The sequence below is a fragment of the Chiloscyllium punctatum genome, chromosome 45 (genome assembly GCF_047496795.1).
Source record: "Chiloscyllium punctatum isolate Juve2018m chromosome 45, sChiPun1.3, whole genome shotgun sequence".
Taxonomy (NCBI): Eukaryota; Metazoa; Chordata; class Chondrichthyes; order Orectolobiformes; family Hemiscylliidae; genus Chiloscyllium; species Chiloscyllium punctatum.
Genome location: NC_092783.1, coordinates 33,787,747 through 33,814,917, shown reverse-complemented (window position 1 = coordinate 33,814,917; position 27,171 = coordinate 33,787,747). Strand labels below are relative to the sequence as shown.

General features: G+C 40.3%; 1 protein-coding gene across 2 annotated transcripts in view; it reads left to right on the top strand.

Annotated features, from left to right (window-relative positions):
- The window catches only part of LOC140467272 (metabotropic glutamate receptor 4-like), a 1,248,646-nt gene that overhangs the window by 713,593 nt on the left and 507,882 nt on the right, over nucleotides 1-27,171 (top strand). For both annotated transcript variants that reach the window (XM_072563525.1, XM_072563524.1), the window contains exon 7: nucleotides 2,789-2,989. In XM_072563525.1, coding sequence (XP_072419626.1) covers nucleotides 2,789-2,989 — 201 coding nt within the window. The remainder of the gene's footprint in view (nucleotides 1-2,788; nucleotides 2,990-27,171) is intronic.

The following is a 27,171-nucleotide window of genomic DNA, read 5'->3' as shown; positions in this document are numbered from 1 at the left end:
TATAATAGGAGACATTTAGAAATACGTAATATAACCAAACAGAATAATTATGACTTCATGAAGTGAAATCATGCCTAACAAATTTATAAGTGTACTTTTGGAGAAGTAGTAGGCAGAATAGATCGAGGGAATTCGCTAGATGTAATATGTTTGGATTTTCAAAAAGCTTTCAATTAGGTATCACACATAGGGGTACTTAATAAGATAATAGTCTATGCCATTGGGTTGTATATTGTCATTGGTATAGGATTGGCTAAGTAATAGAAGATAGAGTGTTAGGATAAAAGGGGCATTTCCAGGATGCAACTTGTAACCAGTGGAGTGCCACCAGTCCACAATTATGCATTAATGACATGGATTAACAGAAGAGAATGTATTATTGCCAGTTTTTGTGGATGACACAAAAATAGATGGGAAAGCAGTGATGTGAAGACACAAAAACCAATGGAGGGGGATAGACAGCTGAGGACAGTGGGCAAAAAACTTAGCAAATGCAATAGCATGTGGAAAAATGTAAATTTATACATTTTCCAGGAAGATTGTTAGAACTCCATATTGTTTAAATGGGGAAAAACTGCAGAAAGCTGGAATACAAAAAGATTTGGGACTCCTTATGTATCAACCACAAAATCTTAACATCCAAGTTCAGTAGATAATGGAGAAGCCATTAGAATGATGGCCTTTATTTCAAAGAGAATGGATTGTCAGATCAGTCATGATTTCTTTGAATAACAGAGCAGACTCGATGGAACAAATAGCCTATTTCTTCTCCCATGTCTTATGGTCTTCTATCATCTTGAACAGCAAATGTAAAGTCTATTTTGACCTCATCTAACTACTCAGTCACACTGTAACAGATTTCTCTGCTGCTTTGACCACGAGGCATGATTTCCCTTCAATCGTGGTCAAGATAATGTTGCAACACTAATATCAAAATTGGATCAGATAAATTTAGCTCCTTGCCTCCATAACTGTAGCAGGACCCTTTACCAACCTGAGACTTGTCAAGAGGGAAGGAAGAATAGAATGACCATTGATAGGCAAGACACTTGGATATTTTTAATTACTCACATTCACAGATGGAATTTAATGTTCCCCCTATGGTAGGCTGGAGAATGGGGATGAGGGAGGTTAGAAGATGTGATATGGAGACCCTGTTACCTTCCAGTAGCCCCTCTACCTAATTAATTTCAGAGCAAGAAAGGTCAAAAAATTATCTTCTTCTCTGCTGGCCAAGTGGGGACCATGCTACATGATAAAACTGTCAAGTAAACCTGGATGGTAATGCCCATGGTTTTGTGTTAAGGAGGTTGTAGTGGGGGGGAGTTGGGTAGGGTGGAGTGGAACTTGCTACTGTCAACTGAATGGAGTGGTCCACAGAAACAGACTCCATGCCTTTCTCAGTGCCCAACTCTCAGTGGAATCTAGCTGACTGGCTCCAATGAACCTACCTCACTGTCCCCCATTAGGAGATAGAGTGCTCCAGGCATAAACCTATTACATTACTAACTAGAAAACTGTCCCTGCTTTCAGTCAGTACTGGAAAACTTTGGGCCTTTAATTATCTAGCAGCTATTGGAAATAGGATATTGATCCATGCTAACTTGTGTGGAAAAATGTGGTGCTGGAAAAACACAGCAGGCCAGGCAGCATCCGAGGAGCAGGAGAATCGACGTTTCGGGCATAAGCCCTTCTTCAGGAATGAGGCTGGTGTGCCAAGCGGGCTGAGATAAAAGGTAGGGGGGAGGGAATTTGGGGGAGGGGCGCTGGGAATACGATAGGTGGAAGGAAGTGAGGGTGAGGTTGATAGGCCGGAGAGGGGGTGGGGGGCGGAGAGGTCGGGAAGAAGATTGCAGGTCAAGAGGGCGGTGCTGAATCCAGGGGTTGGGGCTGAGTTAAGGTGGGGGGAGGGGAAATGAGGAAGCTGGAGAAATTTACATTCATCCCCTGTGGTTGGAGGGTTCCTAGGCAGAAGGTGAGGCGCTCTTCCTCCAGGCGTCATGTGGCCAGGGTATGGCAATGGAGGAGGCAAAGAACCTGCATGTCATTTGCGGAGTGAGAGGGGGAGCTAAAGTGTTCAGCCACGGGACGGTTGGGTTGGTTGGTGAGTGTCCCAGAGGTGTTCCCTGAAATGTTCCGCAAGTAGGCGGCCTGTCTCCCCAATGTAGATGAGACCACATCGGATGCAGCGGATACAGTAAATAATGTAACTTGTGACAGGAAATGGAGCAAGAAATCCTGACTGTAACCAATCAGCTACTGCATTGGGTGTTAATTCCAAAGGGACTCCCAGAAATAGTCACAACAGCATGCCTAACTTCAGTCTATTTTGACCTCAGTATGACCTGAAATTTCCTGCTCATTGATTTCAGAATAATCTCTTTTTGAAACAAAGTAAATTTACTTAACACTGTACTTCCAAAAATGGTTTCTGCTCCTTTCTGTTGCGATTATTGGAAAGCAAGGTTCAATAAAAGAGAACTATATAATAATCTCAGGGGAGATATCACTTTCATTAATGTGGTAAAATTTTCTTTACATTGTGGTTGTGTTCCAATAAGTTATGTTTTGGAATTTTAATGCATTAGTTTTAAATCACCATTTTCACCACTTCACATTAAGAAAATGGAATGGAATCACAGTTTTTATGCGATAATTTCTTAATGTTTTTAAACAACTGTCTTTAATTTTTCTCTCTCCCAAAATCTTGATTATGCATTTTCAGCATTTTTTTAAAGATTGTGCACTAATCTTTCATGAATATTTTTATATGTTTTTTCTTCTCTAGGCTTGGAGAGAATTGGGCGAAATAATTCTTATGAGCAAGAAGGAAAAGTACTGTTTGTTATTGATGCAGTTTATGCCATGGCACATGCTCTACACAACATGCACAAAGATCTCTGTCGAGGACATGTTGGACTTTGTTCCAAAATGGACCCTATAGATGGCAAGGTCCTCCTTGAATATATCCGTAAAGTCAACTTCTCTGGTAAGTGTACAGAAGCATTTATACACTAAGTATTCTTGTTGGAGAGTGTGTCCAATGTTGGTCATGCACCAGGCTTGGAAAATATAGCTGGTAGTAGTTGTAGTTGTAGTCGTAGTTTTTATGTGTGCTTGCAGAATGATGCAAATTTACCAGTTTCTGGCAAATTTACCAGTTTTAAAAATATGCAGTTACATTAAATGGGATCATGGAATACTGTTTTAGTTGCTTGTATCCAAGTGTTTGTGTTACTTACAAATATTCTGAAAGATCTAATGGAACACGATCCAAATATAAGCTGTAAGTTAAAAGTTTGGCAGAAATATAATGTGAAAGGCTAAACACACCATACTGGGATGTTTCTAATTATATTGCCAGAATTAAATGGAAATGACTGTAATCACTTATCAAAAATACACTTTGTTATACTTGAATTTAATATGAGAACAATTTCAGAATTTTACATTATCTGTTGTAGATTACTGTGATTTCTTCAGATACTATTCCACTGATGAATGTATCTTGTCATGGTGTATGCCAACAGTGGAAATATTATAGACAAAAAGCTATTGCCGTGTTAGTAGAATGGAAATATTTGACTTAAATTGTGTGGAATTACATTGCTAACAATTTTAGTAGAGGGTTAACAAAACTGTGTTAAAGAAACAAAGGAATGCCATAAAAACAAGCTACGAAACTATGCGTTAAATGCTGCCACAGTCACCTCAGGGTACATATTTCTTATTTCTCTTCATGCATGAGGATGGTAATACAGCCAGATCCTATGTCAGTCTGAGAGATAATTGCTACATTAGGTGCTGCACTATTAAAAAGAGCAGACTGAATTACGTGCAAAATACAAAATAGACACTAAATGAGAAGTAGACAAAACGAAGAATGGAATCAACATTTTAAGGGTAAAAGGCAGTACATTCTTCAAGACAGCTGAAGAGAACAGTGGATTTGAAAAAAATAATTATATGCTGCGCAATCAAGCAAGTCAAGAAATGTGATCTATTGACAAAGGAAAGTTATAAAGAAATCTGATGAGAAAAAAAGCTAGATGACAGATAATCACACAGAGAGAAAATGGCCAAAGTGTTTTGGAGCTATAATTCTGGTGCTGGCTCAAAACTGTGGGGACTAGATTTCTATGAATAATACTATAGTGATTCTAACAAAGTCAGCCCAGATGGACCCAATAGAAGATAAGTTCCCTAATTGGGCCTGTTAATCTGCTCCAATCAGGGAACCCTGGCTGACAGATGTAAACACAGGTGTCAGAATTTCTGTTGACTTTAAGAACTGGCTCTGAGGAAGCTGGACCAGTGTCAAGGACAATGCAAGTGTAAATAAAGGATGACTTGGTGATGGGATACCAGCCTCTGTGGAGTTATTGCAGCAAGGTTGTCCTATGAGCAAAGGCCAAACAGATTGGGACCATACTGACTGGAGTTTAGAAAAATGACAGGTGATCTCATTGAAACACTGAGGGGCTTGACAAGACAACTGCTGAGGAGATATTTCCCCCCATGGGAGAGTCTAGGACCAGAGTGCATGGTATCAGGAGAAAACAATGCCAATTTAAGACTGAGATGAGAAAGTCTGTGTGGAGTTATTTCAATGACAAGGGCTCTCATTAGGTGGCCTCTATTATCAGCACATGTAACCTTTCAGTTCTCTCTTTTCCTGCTGATCTTCTAAGATTTTCACAGGATAGATGTTGTCTTTATTTCACTGCCAGCAGCACAGTGTTTCCGTTGACATAGTTAAAAATCACACAACATCAGGTTATAGAACAACAGGTTTAATTGGAAGCACACTAGCTTTCGGAGCAATGCTCCTTCATCAGTTGACATAAATCACCTTTAAAGGACATTAAAATTAAATTTAACTCCTGATTGTATTGTCCGTATTTTCATATCCATATTCAGCATTAGTTAACAAATGTGAAAGCAAATTTTGAGAACTCTTAATTTATCAAGTATGCACCCGGAGGAAGATAGAACCTACAAGGTGGTAGTGATTTACCTTCACTGCAGTATATAATGAAAACTATATTACATAAGCTAGTTATATTAGAAACTATCTTATATAATTTGGCAACAATTCAAGTAGCGTGTTATTATACTTTAGATAAAATGTAAATGTGGCTTTTTCTCATAAATTGAGATTCACTACATCCATATTCATATAACCCTCCTCATCGAACACTTTTTTTAACCAATGTCCATTGCAAAACACATTAACTATTGTCAGAAGCAATTATTCTCAGTGAAATAGATGATTTTACTGAATTTGAGATTGATGTAGTACCACAACAAATTGCAAAATAAGGCCACCAACAAAACTTTGAGCAATATGTTCTTCATTGTTTTTAATCATTACGACTACAAACAATTAGAAGTTAACACATCAATCATGAGCCACACTTATAATTTTGGGTGTTAAATTATCTTGGCTTCAATGCGACTCACACTATTGAAAGGATAATTTAGTTTTGTATTATGGAAGAGTAATAGTCTACTTAGGAAACACATTGGTTTTCATAATTAGGACTGGAATATATCAAATCATCCACAAAATTATTCCAGTTCCTACACAAATGCCAGTCCTACCCATCCCTGAGCCATGTTTCCATAATTGCTATGATCTCCCAGTCCCATGTTAGGAACATGGAACTGGGATATCATAACAGTTATGGAAACATGACTCTGGGATGGGCAGGACTGGCAGCGTAATGTTCCAGGATACAAATGCTACAGGAAGGATAGAAAGGGAGGCAAGAGAGAAGGGGGAGTGGCATTTTTGATAAGGGATAGTATTACAGCTGTGCTGTGGGAAGATATTCCTGGAAATACATCCAGGGAATTTATTTGGGTGGAACTGAGAAATAAGAAAGGGATGATCACATTATTGGGATTGTATTATAGACACCCCAATAGTCAGAGGGAAATTGAGAAACAAACTTGTAAGGAGATCTCAGCTATCTGTAAGAATAATAGGGTAGTTATGGCAGGGGATTTTAACTTTCCAAACATCGACTAGGACTGCCATAGTGTTAAAGGTTTAGATGGAGAGGAATTTCTTAAGTGTGTGTACAAGACAATTTTCTGATTCAGTATGTGGATGTACCTACGAGAGAAGGTGCAAAACTTGACCTACTCTTGGGAAATAAGACAGGGCAGGTGACTGAGTTGTCAGTGGGGTATCACTTTGGGGCCAGTGACCATAATTCTATTTGTTTTAAAATAGTGATCGAAAAGGCTGGACCAGATCTAAAAGTTGAAGTTCTAAATTGGAGAAAGGCCAATTTTGGCGGTATTAGGCAAGAAATGTTGAAAGCTGATCGAAGGCAGATTTTCGCAGTTAAAGGGACTGCTGGAAAGTGAGAAGCCTTCAGAAATGAGATGACAGGAATCCAGAGAAAGTATATTCCTGTCAGGGTGAAAGGGAAGGCTGGTAGATATAGGGAATGCTGGATGACTAAAGAAATTGAGGGTTTGGTTAAGAAAAAGAAGGATTGAGTGAATCCTTAGAAGAGGATAAAGAAAGTAGGAGTATACTTAAGAGGGAAATCAGGAGGGCAAAACGGGGACATGAGATAGCTTTGGCAAATAGAATTAAGGAGAATCCAAAGGGATTTTACAAATATATTAAGGACAAAAGGGTAATAAGGGAGTAAGGCGGCCTTTGTGTGGAACCACAAAAACGATGTAGATACTAAATGAATATTTTGCATCAGTATTTACTGTGGAAAAGGACATGGAAGTTACAGACTGTCGGGGAAATAGATGGTGACATCTTGCAAAATGTCCAGATTACAGAGGAGGAAGTGCTGGATGTCTTGAAATGGTTAAAGGTGGATAAATCCCCAGGACCAGATCAGGTGTAATCGAGAACTCTGTGGGAAGCTAGGAAAGTGATTGCTGGACCTCTTGCTGAGATATTTGTATCATCGATAGTCACAGGTGAGGTTCCGGAAGACTGGAGGTTGGCAAACGTGGTGCCATTGTTTAGGAAAGGCAGTAAAGACAAGCCAGGGAACTATAGACGGGTGAGCCTGACCTCGGTGGTGGGCATGTGTTTGGTGGGAATCCTGAGGGACAAGATGTACATGTATTTGGAAAGGCAAGGACTGATTCGGGATAGTCAACATGGCATTGTGCATGGAAATCATGTCTCACAAACTTGATTGAGTTTTTTGAAGAAGTAACAAAGAAGATTGATGAGGGCAGAGCAGTAGATGTGATCTATATGGACTTCAGTAAGGCGTTCGACATGGTTCCCCATGGGAGACTGATTACCAAGGTTAGAACTCATGGAATACAAGGAGAACTAGCCATTTGGATACAGAACTGGCTCAAAGGTAGAAGACAGAGGGTGGTAGTGGTGGGTTGTTTTTCAGACTGGAGTCCTGTGACCAGTAGAGTGCCACAAGGATTGGTGCTGGGCCCTCTACTTTTTGTCATTTACATAAATGATTTGGCTGCGAGCATACGAGGTAAGTTTGCAGATGACACCAAAATTGGAGGTGTAGCAGACAGCGAAGCGTCTTACCTCAGATTACAACAGGATCTGGACCAGATGTGCAAATGGGCTGAGATGTGGCAGATGGAGTTTAATTCAGATAAATACGAGGTGCTGCATTTTGGGAAAGCAAATCTTAGCAGGACTTATACACTTAATGGTAAGATCCTAGGGAGTGTTGCTGAACAAAGAGACCTTGGAGTGCAGGTTCATAGCTCCTTGAAAGTGGAGTCGCAGTTAGTTAGAATAGTGAAGAAGGCGTTTGGTATGCTTTCCTTTATTGGTCAGAGTATTGAGTACAGGGGTTGGGAGGTCATGTTGCGGCTGTACATGACATTGGTTAGGCAACTGTTGGAATATTGTGTGCAATTCTGGTCTCCTTCCTTTTGGAAAGGTGTTGTGAAACTTGAAAGGGTTCAGAAAGGATTTGCAAGGATGTTGCCAGGGTTGGAGGATCTGAGCTATAGGGAGAGGCTGAACTGGCTGGGGCTGTTTTCGGAGGCTGAGTGGTGACCATATAGAGGTTTACAAAATTATAAGGGGCATGGATAGGATAAATAGACAAAGTCTTTTCCCTGGGTTCTGGGAGTCCAGAACTAGAGGGCATAGGTTTAGGGTGAGAGGGGAAAGATATAAAAGAGACCTAAGGGGCAACGTTTTCACACAGAGGTTGGCACGGGTATGGAATGAGCTGCCAGAGGATGTGGTGGAGGCTGGTACAATTGCAACATTTAAGAGGCATTTGGATGGGTATATGAATAGGAAGTGTTTGGAGGGATATGGGCCGGGTGCTGGCAGGTGGGACTAGATTGGGTTGGGATATCTGGTCGGCATGGATGGGTTGGACTGAAGGGTCTGTTTCCATGTTGTGCATCTCTATGACTCTAAATGCACCAAAAAGAGGCCAAAAAACTCCATCTCCCAACTTTCATGGGTATACTACGACTCAATTAGACCAAGTAGATAATCATGTTAAAAATTCTTACATACAACAAACCCAACAGTAATATGTGCAAATTACCCTCCGCATAAGACTAGGAGAAAATGAGGACTGCAGATCTTGGAAATCGGATTCAAAAAGTGTGGCATTGGATAAGCACAGCTGGTCAGGCAGCATTCGAGGAGCAGGAAAATATAGGAGCAAGAGACTGTACAAATATGAATATAGATTGAGCATTTAACTACTTGAACCTGCTCTACCAGTCACTAAGGTCATGGCTGATGTGTTTGAGTTCCAAATCCCACTTTTCCATCCACCCCACAGAACTTTGATTCCCTTGTTTAAGAAGAATCTACCCACCTCTGCCTGATAAACTTTCAATTACACTGCCTTCACTGCAGTGGAGTTCCAGATGCACAACCCTCTTAGAAGAAAGGTCTTTCCTCATGTCTGGCTAAAATTGGTGATCCAAAATTCAAAATAGTGTCCCTTCGGTTTGGACTGACCTACAGGAGGAAACTTCCCTTCTACATTAATCTTGTCAAGACCATTCTGGATCTAAAATACTTCAAGTAAGTGGTCCCTCACTCATCTAACCTCTACGAGTAACAAGCCCACTATCCAACAGATCCTCATGAGATAGCCCACTCACTCCAGTTATCAATCTACTAAACCGTCTCTGAATCACCTCTGATACAATTACATTCATCATTAAGTAAGGAGACCAGCACTGCACAGTGTTTGAGACATGGTCTCACAAATGCTCTGTGCAACTGAATCTTAACATTCTTGCTATTATATTTAATGTATCTTGTAAAAGAAAAGACATCTCATTAGCCTTCTTGATTACATGCTGTAACTTGCATACCAACATTTGTGACTCACATTTTATAAAAACATTTGATGACTTTTGCAGTGAGAAGTATAAATGAAGGTATGAGAAGCAGAAATAAAGTCATAGAGTCAGAGAGATATACAGCATGTACATCAGACCCTTCGGTCCAAACTGTACATGCCAAACCAGTCTTGTCCCACCTGCCAGCACCTGGCCCATATCCTTCCAAACCATTCTTATTCATATACCCATCCAAATGCCTCTTAAATGTTCCAGTTGTACCAGCCTCCACCACATCCTCTGGCAGTTCATTTAGTATACGTATCACACTCGACGTGAAAAAGCTGCCCCTTAGGTCTCTTTTATATCTTTCCCCTCTCACCCTAAACCTATGCCCTCTAATTCTGGACTCCCTGACTCCAGGGAAAAGACTTTGTCTATTTATCCTATCCATGTCCCTCATAATTTTGTAAACCTCTATAAGGTCACCCCTCAGCCTCCGACGCTCCAGGGAAAACAGCCCCAGCCTGTTCAGCCTCTCCCTGTAGCTCAGATCCTCCAACCCTGGCAACATCCTTGTAAATCTTTTCTGAACCCTTTCAAGTTTCACAACATCTTTCCAATAGGATGGAGACCAGAATTGCACACAACATTTTCCAACAGTTGCCTAACCAATGTCCTATACAGCCGCAAGATGACCCCCCAACGCCTGGACTCAATATGCTGACCAATAAAGGAAAGCATTCCAAACCCCCTCTTCACTATACTACGTCTTGCAACTCCACTTTCAAGAGCACTCCAAGGTCTCTTAGTTCAGCAACAGCCCCTAGGACCTTACCATTAAGTGTATAAGTCCTGCTAAGATTTGCTTTCCCAAAATGCAGCACCTCGCATTTATCTGAATTAAACTCCATCTACCACTTCTCAGCCCATTGGGCGATCTGGTAAAGACCTTGTTGTAATCTGAGGTAACCCTCCCGCTTTGCTGTCCACTACACCTCCAATTTTGGTGTCACCTGCAAACTTACTAACTGTACCTCTTATGCTCACATCAAAATCATTTATGTAAATGACAAAAAGTAGAGGACCCAGCACCGATCCTTGTGGCACTCCACTGGTCACAGGCCTCCAGTCTGAAAAACAACCCTCCACCACCACCCTCTGTCTTCTACCTTTGAGCCAGTTCTGTATCCAAATGGCTAGTTCTCCCTGTATTCCATGAGTTCTAACCTTGGTAATCAGTCTCCCATGGGGAACCTTGTTGAACGCCTTACTGAAGTCCATATAGATCACATCTACTGCTCTGCCCTCATCAATCTTCTTTGTTACTCCTTTAAAAAACTCAATCAAGTTTGTGAGACATGATTTCCCATGCACAAAGCCATGTTGACTATCCCGAATCAGTCCTTGCCTTTCCAAATAAATGTACATCCTGTCCCTCAGGATTCCCTCCAACAACTTGTTCACCACTGAGGTCAGGCTCACCAGTCTATAGTTCCTTGGCTTGTCATTACTGTCCTTCTTAAACAATGGCACCACGTTTGCCACCCTCCAGTTTTCCGGCACCTCACCTGTGACTATCGATGATACAAATATCTCAGTAAGAGGTCCAGCAATCACTTTCCTAGCTTCCCACAGAGTTCTAGGGTACACCTGATCAGGTCCTGGGGATTTATCCACCTTTAACCATTTCAAGATATACAGCACTTCCTCCTCTGTAATCTGGACCTTTTGCAAGATGTCACCATCTATTTCCCTACAGTCTATATCTTCCATATCCTTTTACACAGTAAATACTGATACAAAATATTCATTTAGTATCTGCCCCATTTTCTGTGGCTCCACTCAAAGGCCACCTTGCTGATCTTTGAGGGGCCCTATTCTGTCCCTTGCTACCCTTTTGTCCTTAATATATTTGTAAAATCCCTTTGGATTCTCCTTCATTCTATTTGCCAAAGCTATCGCATGTCCCCTTTTTTGCCTTCCGATTTCCCTCTTAAGTATATTCCTAATTCCTTTATACTCTTCTCAGGATTCACTCGATCTATCCTGTCATATGCTTCTTTCTTTCGTAGAATCATAGAGATAAACAGCATGGAAACAGGCCCTTCAATCCAACTTGGAGGAGAAAGTGAGGACTGCAGATGCTGGAGATCAGAGCTGAAAATGTGTTGCTGGAAAAGCGCAGCAGGTCAGGCAGCATCCAAGGAACAGGAGAATCGACGTTTCGAGCATCAGCCCTCCTTCAGGAATCATTCCTGAAGAAGGGCTGATGCCCGAAACGTCGATTCTCCTGCTCCTTGGATGCTGCCTGACCTGCTGCGCTTTTCCAGCAACACATTTTCAGCTTCAGTTCAACTTGTCCATGCCGACCAGATATCCCAAACTAATTTGGTCCCATTTGCCAGCATTTGGCCCATATTCCTCTAAATCATTGCTTTCATAGATCCATCAAGATACCTTTTAAATGTTGTAATTGGACCAGTCTCCACCACTTCCTCTGGCAGCTCATTCCATCCATGCAGCACCCTCTGTGTGAAAATGTTGCCCCTTAGGTGCCTTTTCAATGTTTCCTTTCTTAAAGGTTTCCTTTAACTTTTGGACTCCCCTATCTTGTGAAAAATACCTTGGCTATTCACCCTATCCATGCCCCTCATGATTTATAAAACTCTAGAAGATCACTCCTCACCCTCTGATGCTTCAGGGAAAATAGCCCAGCCTGTTCAGCCTCTCCCTTGTTCTAAATAATTTTTAATAGTGCATTTAAATCATGTTTTGTTTTTCAATTAAACCTAAGTATCACCCAAGTATGAGTTATTTTTGTCAAAACCAAATATTCTTGGTAACAATAATTATACATTTTTACATTGTTAAAAACTGGTAAACCTCAATAACAGGATATAAAAATTTTGAGGGTCATAATAGTAATACAAGAATATAAAATTGTAAGGTGTCAACAGTTCAGTAATTTCTAGATCTTGTCATCGGTGGGGACTTCAACGATGCATATTTAGAAGATGAAGAAAATGTCTGGATTTCCACATTTAGCTGCATTTGTGTAAACTCCAAAAGTTGTTGGCAGTTTCAAAAGTAATAACACAATGAGCAAAAACAGTTTTGACATCTTTTCAGTCTCTAATCCAGATTCTTGTTAAAGTAAGGAAAGATATTTAAGAAGCAAATATCAATCAACAATATCACTGAAGTAACAAAACTGATGCCTGTCTTTTTTTAATATAAAAGTTTGTTCCTGTGAAAATCAACTAAAGCAGTTATTGAATACAAATATTATTGCCAATTCTTTTCAAAAATACTCATGGCTGTTTTTAATGCACATTTTAGCATCATATTCCTTTTCACTGACGTTTGCTCCCATTCATATTTATAGACTGAGTAATGAATAGATTTCTTGACCATTGTGGCTTTATTACTACACTGTTGCAGTCACGTTAAAATATATTAAAGTTAATGTGAGCATTTCTTTCACACTAAAATTGCATAAGATACATAGATCATTTCAACAGACACAGATAGTGATATCCTGCAGCATTCTACCATTCTAAGAAATTGAAGAACCCTTACAATCATCATGACTATGACTTGGCTTGCTTTTTGACGTATTCAAAATTGAAATAGAGGTTTTTTTTTAAGTTGATGAAGAGAGTTGAGAGAGTTTTGATCTCTTTTGACTGTGGGAATGTTCAGAAGAATGATGCATATGAAATGTTAGAGAACATTTCACACCAAAGATAATGGTGATCAGGAGTCCTGTCCCAAAAAAATCTGTTGAGACAAACTGAGTTGCATATGTAAACAGTGAGATTGTTATTCAAGGGTACGAAAGAACATTGAAGGTTGATGGTTCAACTGAATTGAAGTGCACTGTTAAGAAATTGTGAGAGGTCTTGTTTGTCATATATGGGTTTGAAAGAGTCAGTGCTAAGAATTGTTGTAAGGACTACCTCTAAGATAAATCACTTGGATTTGTGAGTGTTGTGCAAGAGCTTGAGAACCAGAAGCAGACTTGTGATGACGTCAGAAAGTTGGTCCTCATTGGGCATAAATAGCATAGTGTGTGTAGCGTTAGAGGAAGAGAGAAACACACAGAGCTAGGCAAAACTTTAAAGTCAAGTCATGTTCATTTTAGAAAGACATGCGAAGACAGATGAGCATTACGTGGTGGAGTTTGTGGAATATTCTTTCAGTAATGCGATAGTTAAATTAGAGCCTGATATAACTCTGAATACCATATTGTAGTATTTACTCTCAATATGTAGGAAACAACAGTATACAGAAGACTAAATTTGAAGGCAGTTCTTGACCTTGCCTTCTCCTTGACCAGTCTGTCATCTTCTACTCAATCATAGAATTCCTATAGTGTGGAAGCAGGCTATTCAGCCCATTGAGTCACCGCCACCCCTCCAAAGAGCAATCCAACTAGACCCCCACCCTATCACTGTAACACCACATTTCCCATAGCTAATCGACCTAGCCTACACATCCCTGGATACAATGGGAAATTTAGCAAGGTCAAATTACCTAACCTACACATCTTCTGACTGTGGAAGGAAACCGGAGCACCCAGAGGAAACCCATGCAGATATGGGGAGACCATGTAAACAGCCAATCGCCTGAGACTGGAATTGAACCCAGGTCCCTGGCACTGTGAGGCAGCAGTGCTACCCACTGAGCGACTGTGCAGTCCCTCAAGAAGTATCAAAACAATTTAATATAATGAATGAGATGAGTAAACTACCATCAAAAATGATAAACTTAATAATCATTATATTTGCTGGACCAAGACTAAACTTATCTCATTCATGAGTCTTGAGAGTTCCAATTCTCAGTGAGCAGTATTCACACCTGTGAGGACAAGGGAGAGGGGGAGAGAAAGTGAGTGACTGGTTAATTCAAATAGGCGGCAACACTAGGAGATCACCAGCATTATGGGGGTATGAGGAGATTTGTAGAAGGAGGGTACAAATGTCCCAAATTATAGGCTAATGTCCACAGAAGATGATACCAGGCTGAATGTTTTTACAAACAATTGTTTGTCTTTATGGAGCTGTCTGAGCTGAATTCTGGATGAGTAGTTTAAGCAAATGGTCTGGGATGGCTACTTATTCCCTATGACAATGAAGGTAACTGGGTCATTATACATCTGGAGATGCCAGTGCAACATCCAGTCGGTTGCATCCAGCAGCCAACACGTGCCATGTACTAGAGGTCAGAGTATAGGTCATTGTGCTATAACGTGTGTTTCATTAATGTGAATAATGCGATTGACACTGTTTCTATCGTGCAAACTTTTAAAGTGAGTATTGATTCCAGCCCCATTAGTTTAAATGGTGCTGATATAACGTGATTTTCTTATAAATGGGATTGCATAAAAACGGAACTCCCATGAAAGGCTGATTGGTTTTGGGACCATCACTGGATGCCTTCAGGTGCAGGGGATGATCATCTATTTCATTGGTTCACACACCCTTTCCGTCAGTGACAGGATGCTCAATTGCACCCCGTCCCAGTTGCTTCAGCACAGTTACTAGTGCTTGAAATAGCACACCAGCTCTAGTTTTTTTTTCCTCTCTGCTCCCTTTCTGAGTATATTTCTGCTGTGAGTATAAATAGACCTCATATCGGTCACCTCTCATTACTCAGTTGCGTACATCAGTCTGCATCAGTTTTCATGGACTGGGAGGCTTGCTTCAAGTAGTCATTCAGTCTTGGCATTGCAGGAATCACGTCTGCCTTGACTGTGGGACGCTTATTTTGAGGTTGTTTTGCTCAACATGGGTAATGGTCACTCATTATATCCAATATTTGGGACAGCCACCTCATCACTAACCACTTGTGGTATGCAGAGTAACGAGCTTGAGATTATGAATGTCACTTTGCAGTCTAACCATTATTATTGAATTATTTCTAACAGTGCGGCCATGTTTGTGTGACCACCCCACAGCTGCTGACTTCCTTGGCCACTCGAGCCATGGAAATGACATTCTTGTTTATTTCCTGACTGCCTGTAGGGACAGGGAGATGTCACTAAATGCCAGAGCAATGCTTCCTCTAATTTTGGCCATTCCTGCACAGTCTCCTTTGTTGAACGTTCCTTCCAAAGCCTGACTACTCTTTGACTGGCTGCAACATCCTCTAACACACTACTTCTTATTAACTGCTCTTCCTGATGATTAATTGTCTGCAGACAGGAAATGCCCAAGGATATTCTGCCGTTTAACCAAACAATCATTTAAACTGAATTTACCCTGGCATCAGAGTTTCCTCTGAATTGGGTAAATCCTTCCCAAAGATGCAAAGATGTACTTTAAAGGCATGTGTAAACGTATAGAGTAAATATTGTAACTATGAAAAAGGTCCAATTTTGTGCTTATTGTGGTTAATTTATTGTTTCATTTATTCATTCATGAAATGAGGGTGTTATTGGCTGAACCCGTATTTATTGGTCATTTCTATATGCCCAGAAGGGAGTTCACAGCCATCAACCACATTGCTGTGCGTCTGGAGTCACACGTAAATCAGGCCAGGGAAGGATGACAGTTTGTGAGAGAACCAGACCAGTTTTTCCTGACAATCGATGATGGATTCATGGTGTTATGGACTAGGCCAGACCACTCAAAACATAACTTTGCAATTTGTTTCAGTAAGTGTACAGTGAAACATACCCGGAGTATGATAGCTAGGTTGACTACTAAATTTTAAAACAGACAAAAATTTATTCACAGAATTACACAATGAAACACAAAGAACAGAATAAAGAACCTCTACTGAACTCAACTTATCCAACTAGACTTAACTATGCTGTTCCGAATATACAAAACAACCATTAAGCAAACTCCCTTTAAAAACCAGTATAAATGGAACACATGCTTACAGGTTGAAGTTGAAGGGCAGAAAAGAGAGAGAGTTTCCACACAACTCCCTGTTGAACTTCCCAGATCAAGATTGAACTAAAAACTGCTCAGCCCAGTTAAAGAGCTGATGACTCCCTTTTCATTACACAGGTCACTTGTAAAACATGAGCACTTTGACCTGAAGTCTTATCTGTTTATATATAAACAAAAGGCCTCTCAAAATCATTTTCATCTCTGTACCCAATCAGACTGATAAGAGCCTGTCCCAGTTTATTGCCCCTCTGACGAAAAGCAGGGACAAAGTCTCCTTGAGCTCAGGAACAGCTTTTAGAAAAAAAAGGACTAGCTTTCTGACAATGGTCAACTTTGGACTCTAAATTCCATGCTTGTTTATTGAATTCAAATTCAAGTTCTACCATCTGCCATGGTGGGATTTGAACCCAGGTCCCCAGAACATTATCTGGGGCTCTGGATTAGCAGAGAAGTGATATTACTAGGCCAATCCCCTTCTATTCTAAGTTATATAAATGATCTTTTAATTTCTGGTCTGATTTTGTCTTGTCCAACTTCTCTTACATTCTTCTTGCCAAAGATGAGGAAACTTGTATATTTTCATGGTACATTGAAGTAAACTGGAGATAACACCAGAGGAGCCCTATGTTGAAAGATTTAGGATTTCCACATGTTTGCCAACATTTTGAGCAGTTAAAGATGTTTTCCAAATGGTTCAGAATTTGAAGTCCATTTATGGAAGTTATTCATAGAATCATAAGATCCCTCCAGAGCAGAAGCAGGCCATTTGGCCCAACAGGTCCAAACCAACTCTCCGAACAGCATACCACCAAAATTCACCCCCTACCCTATAACCCTGAAATTACCATGGCCAATTCACTTAACCTGCACATCTTTGGACTGTGGGAGGAAACTGGAGACCCTGCAGGAAACACATGCAGACACAGGAAGAACGTGCAAACTCAACACAGACAGTCACCCGAGGCTGGAATTGAACCCAGGTCCGTGGTGCTGTGAGGCAGAAGTGCTAACCACTGTGCCACATTGATATAGAGCTTAAATAGACTATATGACAACAAAATCAAAAACGCAATTGCAGAGAAAAATTATTTTCTAAGTCTCCTGAAGAAAACAGCCAGGACATATGGGAGAATCTAGAAAGCAAACTTACTTGTAATTACTCTGCAAATGATCTGGCACAGATATGATGGACTGCAAGGCTGCCTGAGCTCTATGGGATATTGATTGGAACACAGTTTGCTGAAGATGGCATAACTGATATTTTTGGTACATCTGGTTGAGTTGGTATGGTTAACTAGGTATGTTTGTGTGGATCATATGAGTTTATGGAGTCCAAGCAATATCATTTATTTGACAGAGTGCATGGTATAGGTGATGACTCTCTGAAAGGAAACAGCTAATGTGGTAGTTCAAGAAAGTGTAAGCAAAAATGAATAGTTATCATCTTTAGCTTTAAACAGAATAGCAAGTAATGTGCATGAAAATTACGGGTATAACACAGCTAACTGCAATCAAGGAGATGGCAAATTTGCCACATAAACATTGCTGGGGTAACTGGTGAAAGAAGTATGATGTACCAAAACTACACATCATCCTGCAAGAGTAACAGATGACAGATGTCACTAGCTAACAAGTGATTGTGATTATTTAATCTTTTGTGTTTAATGATTTGAAGACGGAGTTTGGGGAGAAAAGCAAAAGAAACTACTGCCTGTCATTTGAGAAGCAATTTCAGTTTTGTAAAGTCTTAGTTGTAACATCAGTCAACAAAAAATTCTAGAATGAGTGAATGAATTCATGTAATTTGCTAAAGTCAATTCAGTGTTAATTTCAGACAAAAAGGAAGAATATTAATGAAGGATTTCACAAAGATATTCAGTGCTTGATATATTTACGAACTCAGAAACTTGATTTGCTCCATTTATATTGTCAGCCGAGCCCATTAATTATATCAGAGTCATGAAGATATTGCTCCTCACCTCTCCTTGTTTTGTACTAAATTCAAGTTATACCGGTCTGGCTGACACTACTGTGTTTAAGATGTCTATTTTACTACCTTGAAAGCACAAGTTCAGCTGTTTGTTCGATTGACACAAAAATTTATCAGCCATGTCAGTGGGAAAATCAGTCTTACACGCAAACACTTCATGAACTATCCATCGAGTCTTGGGGAAAGGAGAGGAAGAGGTGGGCAGCAAAAACATATCGTTCATCTTCCTCAGTGACATTGCAGTCCTTCCTGTCAGTGAGTAGAATGTCTGATATTTCTATGTGGTATTTAGTACCCTATCAACTGAGTGAAAATGCAAAGGAAAGAATTCCTCACAGGAAAGAGAAAAATCTGGAGCAGTTAATGGAAGCAGGAGAAATACTGTAAGATGTTGCAAAATTATAAGAATTTCACAATCCATCCAAATGACTCATAATTCAATTAACTTGGTCCTCAATAGTTTTGAATGCAATTATTTATGGTTATATTAATCTTAGGATCAAATTTGGACCAAATCATCTGACAAAGAAAACACCAGTCCATAGATAGTTTTATATTCCATTTTAAAAGTGTTAGAGAATGTATGAATCCAAATTCCCTCCTCCATGTCAGAAAACACAATCAAGATACACTCAAGGGGCATCCTCTGCTATTTTTTTCCCAGCATTCTCAGTTGCTAGATAAACATCATGTTCGTCATCCAGTGAGAATATATATGGAAGTGCCAGCTGGAATTGGCAAGGTCTCAGTTACAGTTTAAGATATGCTCAAATTAAAATAGAATGTGTCCAGAATAATCAGATATATTTGAACACTGGGAACATGAGAGCATGTACGATGAGATCAAAATGGCTTTTACTTAGAGCAGTTTTCATTGCATTCAGGGACTTGCTTAGGTCGCTCATAATTAATGAGAGTGGTTGGCTTACATTCAATGATTGGTTCTTTATAGCAGTGTTAAGCTAAACTATCAAACAAGTCATAATTTTTCAGTTTGAGCTTCTCATATATTTAGACAGCAGCATTTAAAATGGTATTACAAAGTATCTCACTTCATTTCTGCATTGTGTGGGCGAATGTTGGAGAGTGCCTGCTTAATCATGTTAAGGAACAGTTGATTCTTGGATAGGCAATATGACTGTGTTCATATGAGAATGACCTTTTTAAATAGACTTGAGTGTTGCATCTGTTCTCTGATGCTCCCCAGAGTGTCACCTGTGTTGCAGTCACTGCTATTGTAGGTATGCATGTTGAAAATACTGTTGAAGGAGTGATGTCTGGTAATGTAAAGCTGGTGCTAGTCTCATATTGGTTGACTTGAGTTCATCTTGTGGCACAATTGATTCTAAAGCAACAAAATGCAATGGCTATCAAGGCATCTCACAACTGAGAATCCTGGGAAAGAAAATGGCAGCAATTGCTGCTTGAATGCATACACAAAATCCCAGTGTGGTTTCAGAACTGGAAGATTCGTAATCAACATGATTCTCTCAGTTCAACAGCTTCAGGAAAGAAATGCCATGAAAAAAGGAAGCCTTCATTGATCTTTCCAAGGCATTCAGTCCTGCTACCAAAAAACAATTGTCCGTCATATGGAGAGGATTTGAGTACAGAAGCAGGGTGTCTTGCTGCAACTGCACAAGGTCTTAGTGAGACCACACTTTGCATATTTTTGGTCTCCTGATTTGAGGAAAGATGTTTGACAACGAAGAGAGTGTAACATAGGTTTACCAAACTGACTCCTAGGATGGCAAGACTGCTGTATGAAGAGAGATTGGATTGGTTAGGATTATGTTCACTTGTGTTTAGAAGAATGAGGGGGAGTCTCTCGGAAATCTATAAAATTCTAACAGAACAAGACAATGTCAAGACAGGAAGTGTGTTCCCAAAAAAAAACAAGGAGTTTGGAAGTAAACTTCACAGTCTAAGGATACAATGTAGACCATTTAGGAGTGAGACAAGAAGGAATTTGTTCACCAAGAGATGTGACCTGTGGAATTCTCCACTACAGAGGCTGAGTCCGAAATATTGAAGGTTTTCAAGAAGGGATTAGATAATGTCAGCGTTAAAGGGATCCATGGCTTGAGGACCATGGAGGAAACCGAATGCTGAGTTGGATGATGACCCATGATCATTTTGCATGGTGGAGCATCTTTGAAGACCTGAGTAATATACTCCTCCTCCTCCCTATTGTCTGTATTTCTGTGTTTGCAGAGGTGGTCTGTTAGAGCTGTTGAATAAAATTTGGCAGCTGCTGAAGACACTCAATGTGTTTTCCTTTTTCCACAATAACATGATGTGTAAGGTTAGCTACGACGGGTTAACATTGGAACACTTGGAGATCTGCAGTGGGTCAAACAGTCCTTGTGCTATCACCAATACTCTTCGACATGCAATTCTATTTATTGCTACCAATTCCCTTCAGGTTATTCTGAGAGGGTGACTATTTACAAACCAGAACTAACAGAGAGGTGTTCAGTCTTGCCCACCTGAGATTCAAATCAAAAATGTGCCAAGTCTTCCTCAGAGTATGGCACTGTATATTTAATGTCACATTCACATTTCTATACCAAGTAATACATTCAGCACTTGATACTCCCATACTCCAATATCTAGAAAGATTTTGATTTGACCATTGGGAAGACAAATGTCTTGGCTCAGGATGTTGTCTTACTACCATATATCAACATTGACAGAGCGATGCTGAAGATTGTTGATAGCTTCGTATAACTAGGTTCCACATTTACTATCAATCTGCCGTCTGACGCTGAAGTCGATGCATGAATTGCAAATGCTGTGGTTCTTGTATCCAATCTGAATAAGAAAGTATGGAACAACTGAGTCCTGACTGAGACCACCAAACCTGCATCCTCAACACATGCATTGATAGTGTTAAGACTTGGATGATATATACTTGGCAGCACAAAAAGGCTGAATAATTTCAACCTTCATTGTCTCAGATATAACCTTGACATCAGCAAATACGTTAGAAACTGCAATACCAGAGTGGGACGCCTGAGACACTAGGTTGTGCTTCACGTAATTTGAATACCATGGTGCAAGCCATTATCTCATAAAACGCAAAGTTGCCAACAACAATAATTACCTTTTAGTTACATTTTAGCTCCATAGCTGTTTGTTATATGCACTTATACCTCTCTTTTAGATGGGTTACCTCTGGAGAATTTTGGTCCTTTTATGTTAGTGTTGCAAACAATTCTTGAAACACTTGGTGACAATGACTGAGAGAATTTCCTGACTCTCATTTTATTCTTTCTACTGCCACTGGAGAAAATGGCTTTCACAGAATTTTTCTGTACAAAATACCAAGCTTAGAATAGCAATCTGTTGAATATTATGGTAAGCTGGAGGATGTTTATTGTCAACACAGCGTAAAAAATGAACTGCTCTTATCCTGATCCAAAAATGCTTGGAGGCTAAAGCATCGGATTTCTACCAAGTTAATGAGGTTTCACCATGGCTTACCTTTTGCACATTTCAATGTTAGTCAATCAGCAGCCAATCTGAGTCGACGGATCTAGGCTACAATTTGAACAGTAACATTCTGTCAGGCTGATTATAGCTACTTACATGATCTGATTATTATGACTGCCTCTAAACAGTGGTGGAAAAAGTATGGTTCTTCCTATGTTTTGCAGATCAAAGAGCTATGTCCGTATCACTGTACAACAGAACCCATTTCATTAAATGCACTTGAGGAAGCATGCTAATAAATCTTAATAGATTTCCTATATTGAGCTGCACTTGGCTTACCTTGAGTTCAAGGTGACTAGTCATGCACATGGTCATGTCTTGGTGATGTCTGTGTGTATCACCCAACATACTAATTATCTACAAAGTGAATACCGTGGCCCCGATCTCCAAACCACATTGATATTTGTCAAGTTAGCACAATGCTGAGGTTCCTCCATTTCCGTGCTGCTGCATATGCTTTTCGGGGGAATTCTAAACCCAGCTTTCACAGAACTACTTAGTGGAGTATCCAAGATGAAACTGGGGATGATATACATACTCCCCTTTTTGCGACACTGGCCTGTAAACCAGTTTAAAAGTCCAGACTGGATATTAGTGAATAGTGAAGGGTAATGATGAGTAGAGCAGGAGTGGATGGTAGTGCAGTGTGGTCATGGATGGGATGAGTGTAGGATTAGGATTAAGGTTAGGGTGAGAGGGTGGAAAGGTGATGAGAGTGTGGATTTGGTTGTGGAGTTATCTCAGAATTGGAGGCTTTAATCTGTGTGATATTTCATGGCTAACTATCCAAGTAAGTACTATGGAACTTAAGGGTTCTTGTGGAGTGATAATGTCGCTACCTCTGGAGCACAAGGCCTGGTTCAAGTCCCACCTGCTCTGGAATTGTATGATAACATCTCTGAACAAATTGATTAGAAACTGCCCTGTGTTTTTAGTTGGTAGAATGAGTCTAGAAGTTGTTGTGAAAATCAGCCTCGGTGAGGTGTTCGGTGAAATCTAGTAGATAGTACATGCATAGCCATTGTGTTTCAAGGGCAACAAGACATGAACGATGTGATGCTGAACAAGGTGAGTTTTTTTTTTATGGATGATCTTTTGCATTTTGCTTTTTAATTCAGACAATTGGACAATTCCAAGTCCCTGGGTCACTTTTATAATGGGGGAATGTGGTAATGTCATGGGTTCAAATCTTACCATCACAGTTGTTGAAACTTCAGTTCAATGCAAAAAGAAACTAGACCAAAACGCTAGACAATTGGTGAGTATATACCCATTCTCAATTGTCATTAACACCCCATTTGGTCTCAAATGTCTATTTAAAGAAAGGAATCTGCTATCCTTTTCTGGTCTGGCCTACATGTGTAGGCTTATAATGATATGGTTGACTCTTAACTGTCCTCTGGAAAATTTGAAATGGGCAACAAATGCTATCATTCCATGAAACAAGTTTTTAAAAAGTCCTTATGTAGCTGATCCATATTAAAAAAAAGTGCTGTTCAACAGTCACCCCTCAGAAGTCACCATTGGGAAATTTAGCAATGGGAATATATTAAATTCAAAGAGAAATGGCCTAACTCCCTTTCATTAAAGAGGTCATTCCTGGTGTTAGGGGTGATGAGTGATGTCCTAGTCCTGGCTACAAGCTGCTTCAGATTCTCAACAGTTGCAAATTATCATCTCCAACAAGAGAGAATCCAACATCATCCCTCAACATCATTAGGTTAAAGTAGCTGGCTAGCATGGACAGATTGGACCAAAGGGTCTTTTTCCATGCTGTATATCTCTATGACTCTATTTAATAGCATTACCATTGCTGACTCTGCCTTTCTTGACATTCTGGGAGAGTGAAGGTTACCATTGAGCAGAAGTTGAACTGGACTAGCTAGATAAATATTGTGAATGCAAGTACAGATCAGACAACAGGAGTTTGGTGTTAAATAATTAATCTCTTGACTTCACAATGCCTGTCTGCCACCTACAAGGCACAAGTCAAGACTGTAATGGCACATTCTCCACTTGCTTGGATCAGTGCAGCTCCAACAACACTCTAGAAGCCTGATGTTATCTAGGACAAAGCATGCGATTGCCATCAATCAACCATTTTTAATATTAACTTACTTCACCGCTGTTGCACAGATGCAGCAATGTACACTATCTAGATGATGGATAGTAACAACTTATAAGGTGCCCTGGGCAGCACCTTGCAAACTCACGACCATTATCATCTAGAAGGCAAGGGTGGTCAATAAATGGGAACACCATTCCCTACAAGTTCCCTTCCAAGCCGCTAACCATCCTGATTCGGTAATTACTTCACTGTTCTTTTACTGTCACTGGGTTAAAAACCTGGAGCTCGGTGCCAAACATCGTTTTGAGTGTCCTTACTCTATATGTAAGGCAGCTCACTACCACATTCTCCAAGGCAATTAGAAATAGACAATTATTGCTGGTCTGGCCAGCAATGCTCATGTCCCAAAAATGAAAAGTTACAAACACTATGTGATCAGGAAATATCCCCATTTCTGTCATTGGGATTGATTCAAATTTAGATTTAGATTTGGATTTTATTGTCACGTGTACTCAAACACAAGAATATAGGAGTACAGTGAAGAGTTATAACATGGCCACACACGGCGCCATCAGATGTTGCTGTTGCTTCAGCTTAAGATGATATTGCACACAAGAGTAAAGGATTATTATGCATCACAAAATGGATACCCTTGGAGCTTTTGTGGTGAAATGATGGAGTCTCTACCTTTGAGACAGAAGGCCTGGATTCAAATCCTATCTGGTCCAAAGATATGTGTCATAACATACCTAGACAGGTTGATTAAAACTATCCACCCAGAGGAAAGCCCGCAACAAAACCTGAGGTGAAGATATTGAACTTCAGCAGTACTACAGCCAGGACGTTGTCAGGGACTGTGACCTTTACTGCAAGCAATGCATTCAACCATTTCTTCATATTATATGGGGTGAATCAAACTGGCTGAAAGATTCTGGTGGTGGCAACCTCAGGAGCACTTCACAAAATAACTTCAATTGTATGTTAAAATTTAATAGACAATCCTTACTTCGTACAAATGACTTTGCTTCAGAAAAGTGATTAATTGACTGTAAAGTGCTTTGGGATGTTTTTTAAGGTCATGAAAGGCACCACATAAATAAAAGTTCTTTCTTTCTGTCAGAGTCTACCTTTGCTCAAAGTTGAAACTGCAGTATTATTCCCGAAAGTGTCACAAAAAAAGCTAGTTAACAACATTGTGCCTCATGAATGCCAGTGTCAGATTGAATTTTTTTTAAAATGGCTCAAGGACAGAAAACAGTGAGTCATGGCAAGTAATTGCCTTTCAGTGTGCACAATAGTTGATAGTGGTGTTCCCCAAGGCACCACTGCTTTTGTGGTTGAAATATAGAGGTAACTTGGATTTTGGATGACAGACTAAAATTTCAAAATTTGCCAATGATACAAAATGTGGAGGTGTGGCAAACAGTGAAGATGATATTAATCAATTACAAAGAGCATAGCTGGCAAGCAAAATGTGGGCAGACAAGCGACAAATGTAACCATTCAAAACAGGGATTTGGAAGAATGCATTTTGGCAGAATGGATAGGGAGAGGCAATATGGACTTTGTGGTGGGATTTAACAAAGATGTTGGAGGTCTCACAGTCCAGCAGACTTGATTAGTATTTTGTGTCACCTCTTTTATAGAAGGACCACAGAATTAAATACCAATCAGGCACGAAACTGGACAAAACAGAAGCCAGCAGCTCTAATGAACAGCAGCACCACCAGTGGCTTATGCCAGGATGACACCTATTTGAAGCTCTCAGTTGCAAGTGGATCCCAGGTTATGGGTGAACTGGCATTCATGGGGAGTCAGAGTCATAGAGATGTACAGCATGGAAACAGACCCTTCAGTCCAACTTGTTCATGCTGACCAGATATTCCAACCCAATCTAGTCCCACCTGCCAGCACCTGGCCAATTTCCCTCCAAACCCTTCCTATTCACATACCCATCCAGATGTCTTTTAAATGTTGCTATTATACCAGCCTACACCACTTCCTCTGGCAGCTCATTCCATACATGTACCACTGTCTTTGTGAAAAAGTTGCCCCTTAGTCTCTGTTATATCTTTCCCCTCTAGTCCTGGACTCCCCCACCCCAGGGAAAAGACTTTGTCTATTTATCCTATCCATGCCCCTCATGAATTTATAAGTCTCAATAAGGTCAACCCGCAGCCTCTGATGCTCCAGGGAAAACCGCCCTAGCCCGTTCAACCTCTCCCTATAGCTCAAATCCTCCAACCTGGCAACATCCTTGTAAATCTTTTCTGAACGCTTTCAAGTTTCCCATCTTTCCGACAGGAAGGAGACCAGAATTGCACACAACATTTTCCAACAGTGGCCTAACCAATGTCCTGTACAGCCGCAACATGACCTCCCAACTCCTGTACTCAATACTCTGACCAATAAAGGAAAGCATACCAAACGCCTTCTTCACTATCCTATCTACCTGTGACTCCACTTTCAAGGAGCTATGAACCTGCACTCCAAGGTCTCTTTGTTCATCAACACTCCCTAGAACCTTACCATTAAGTGTATAAGTCCTGCTAAGACTTCCCTGAAGAAGGGCTCATGCCCGAAACGTCGATTCTCCTGCTCCTTGGATGCTGCCTGACCTGCTGCGCTTTTCCAGCAACACATTTTCAGATCTGATCTCCAGCATCTGCAGTCCTCACTTTCTCCTAGACATAACATAAAGCCATGTTGACTATCCCTGAGCAGTCCTTGCCTTTCTAAATACATGTACACCCTGTCCCTCAGGATTCTCTCCAACAACTTGCCCACAACCAGCGTCAGGGTCACTGGTCTATAGTTCCCTGGCTTGTCCTTACCAAGTTCCCTGGCTTGTTCTTATACAGTGGCACCAATGTGAGCCAACCTCCAGTTTTCCAGCACCTCACTTGTGACTATCGATGATACAAATATCTCAGTAAGAGGCCCAGCAATCACTTCCCTAGCTTCCCATAGAGTTTTCGGGTACACCTGATCAGGTCCTGGGGATTTATCCACTTTTATGCGTTTCAAGGCATCTAACACTTCCTCCACTGTAATATTGACATTTATCAAGATGTCACCATCTATTTCTCCACATTCTATATCTTCCATGTTCTTTTTCAAAGTAAATACTGATGCAAAATACTCATTTAGTATTTGGCCCATCTCCTGCAGCTCCACACAAAGGCCACCTTGCTGATCTTTGAGGGGCCCTATTCTTTTCCTCGTTACCCTTTTGTCATAAATGTATTTGTAAAAACCTATGGATTCTCCTTAACTCTATTTGCCAAAGCTATCTCATGTCCCTTTTTTGCCCTCCTGATTTCTCTCTTAAGTATACTCCTACTGCCTTTATACTCTTCTAAGGATTCACTCAATCTATCCCATCTATACCTTATACATGCTTCCTTCTTTTTCTTAACCAA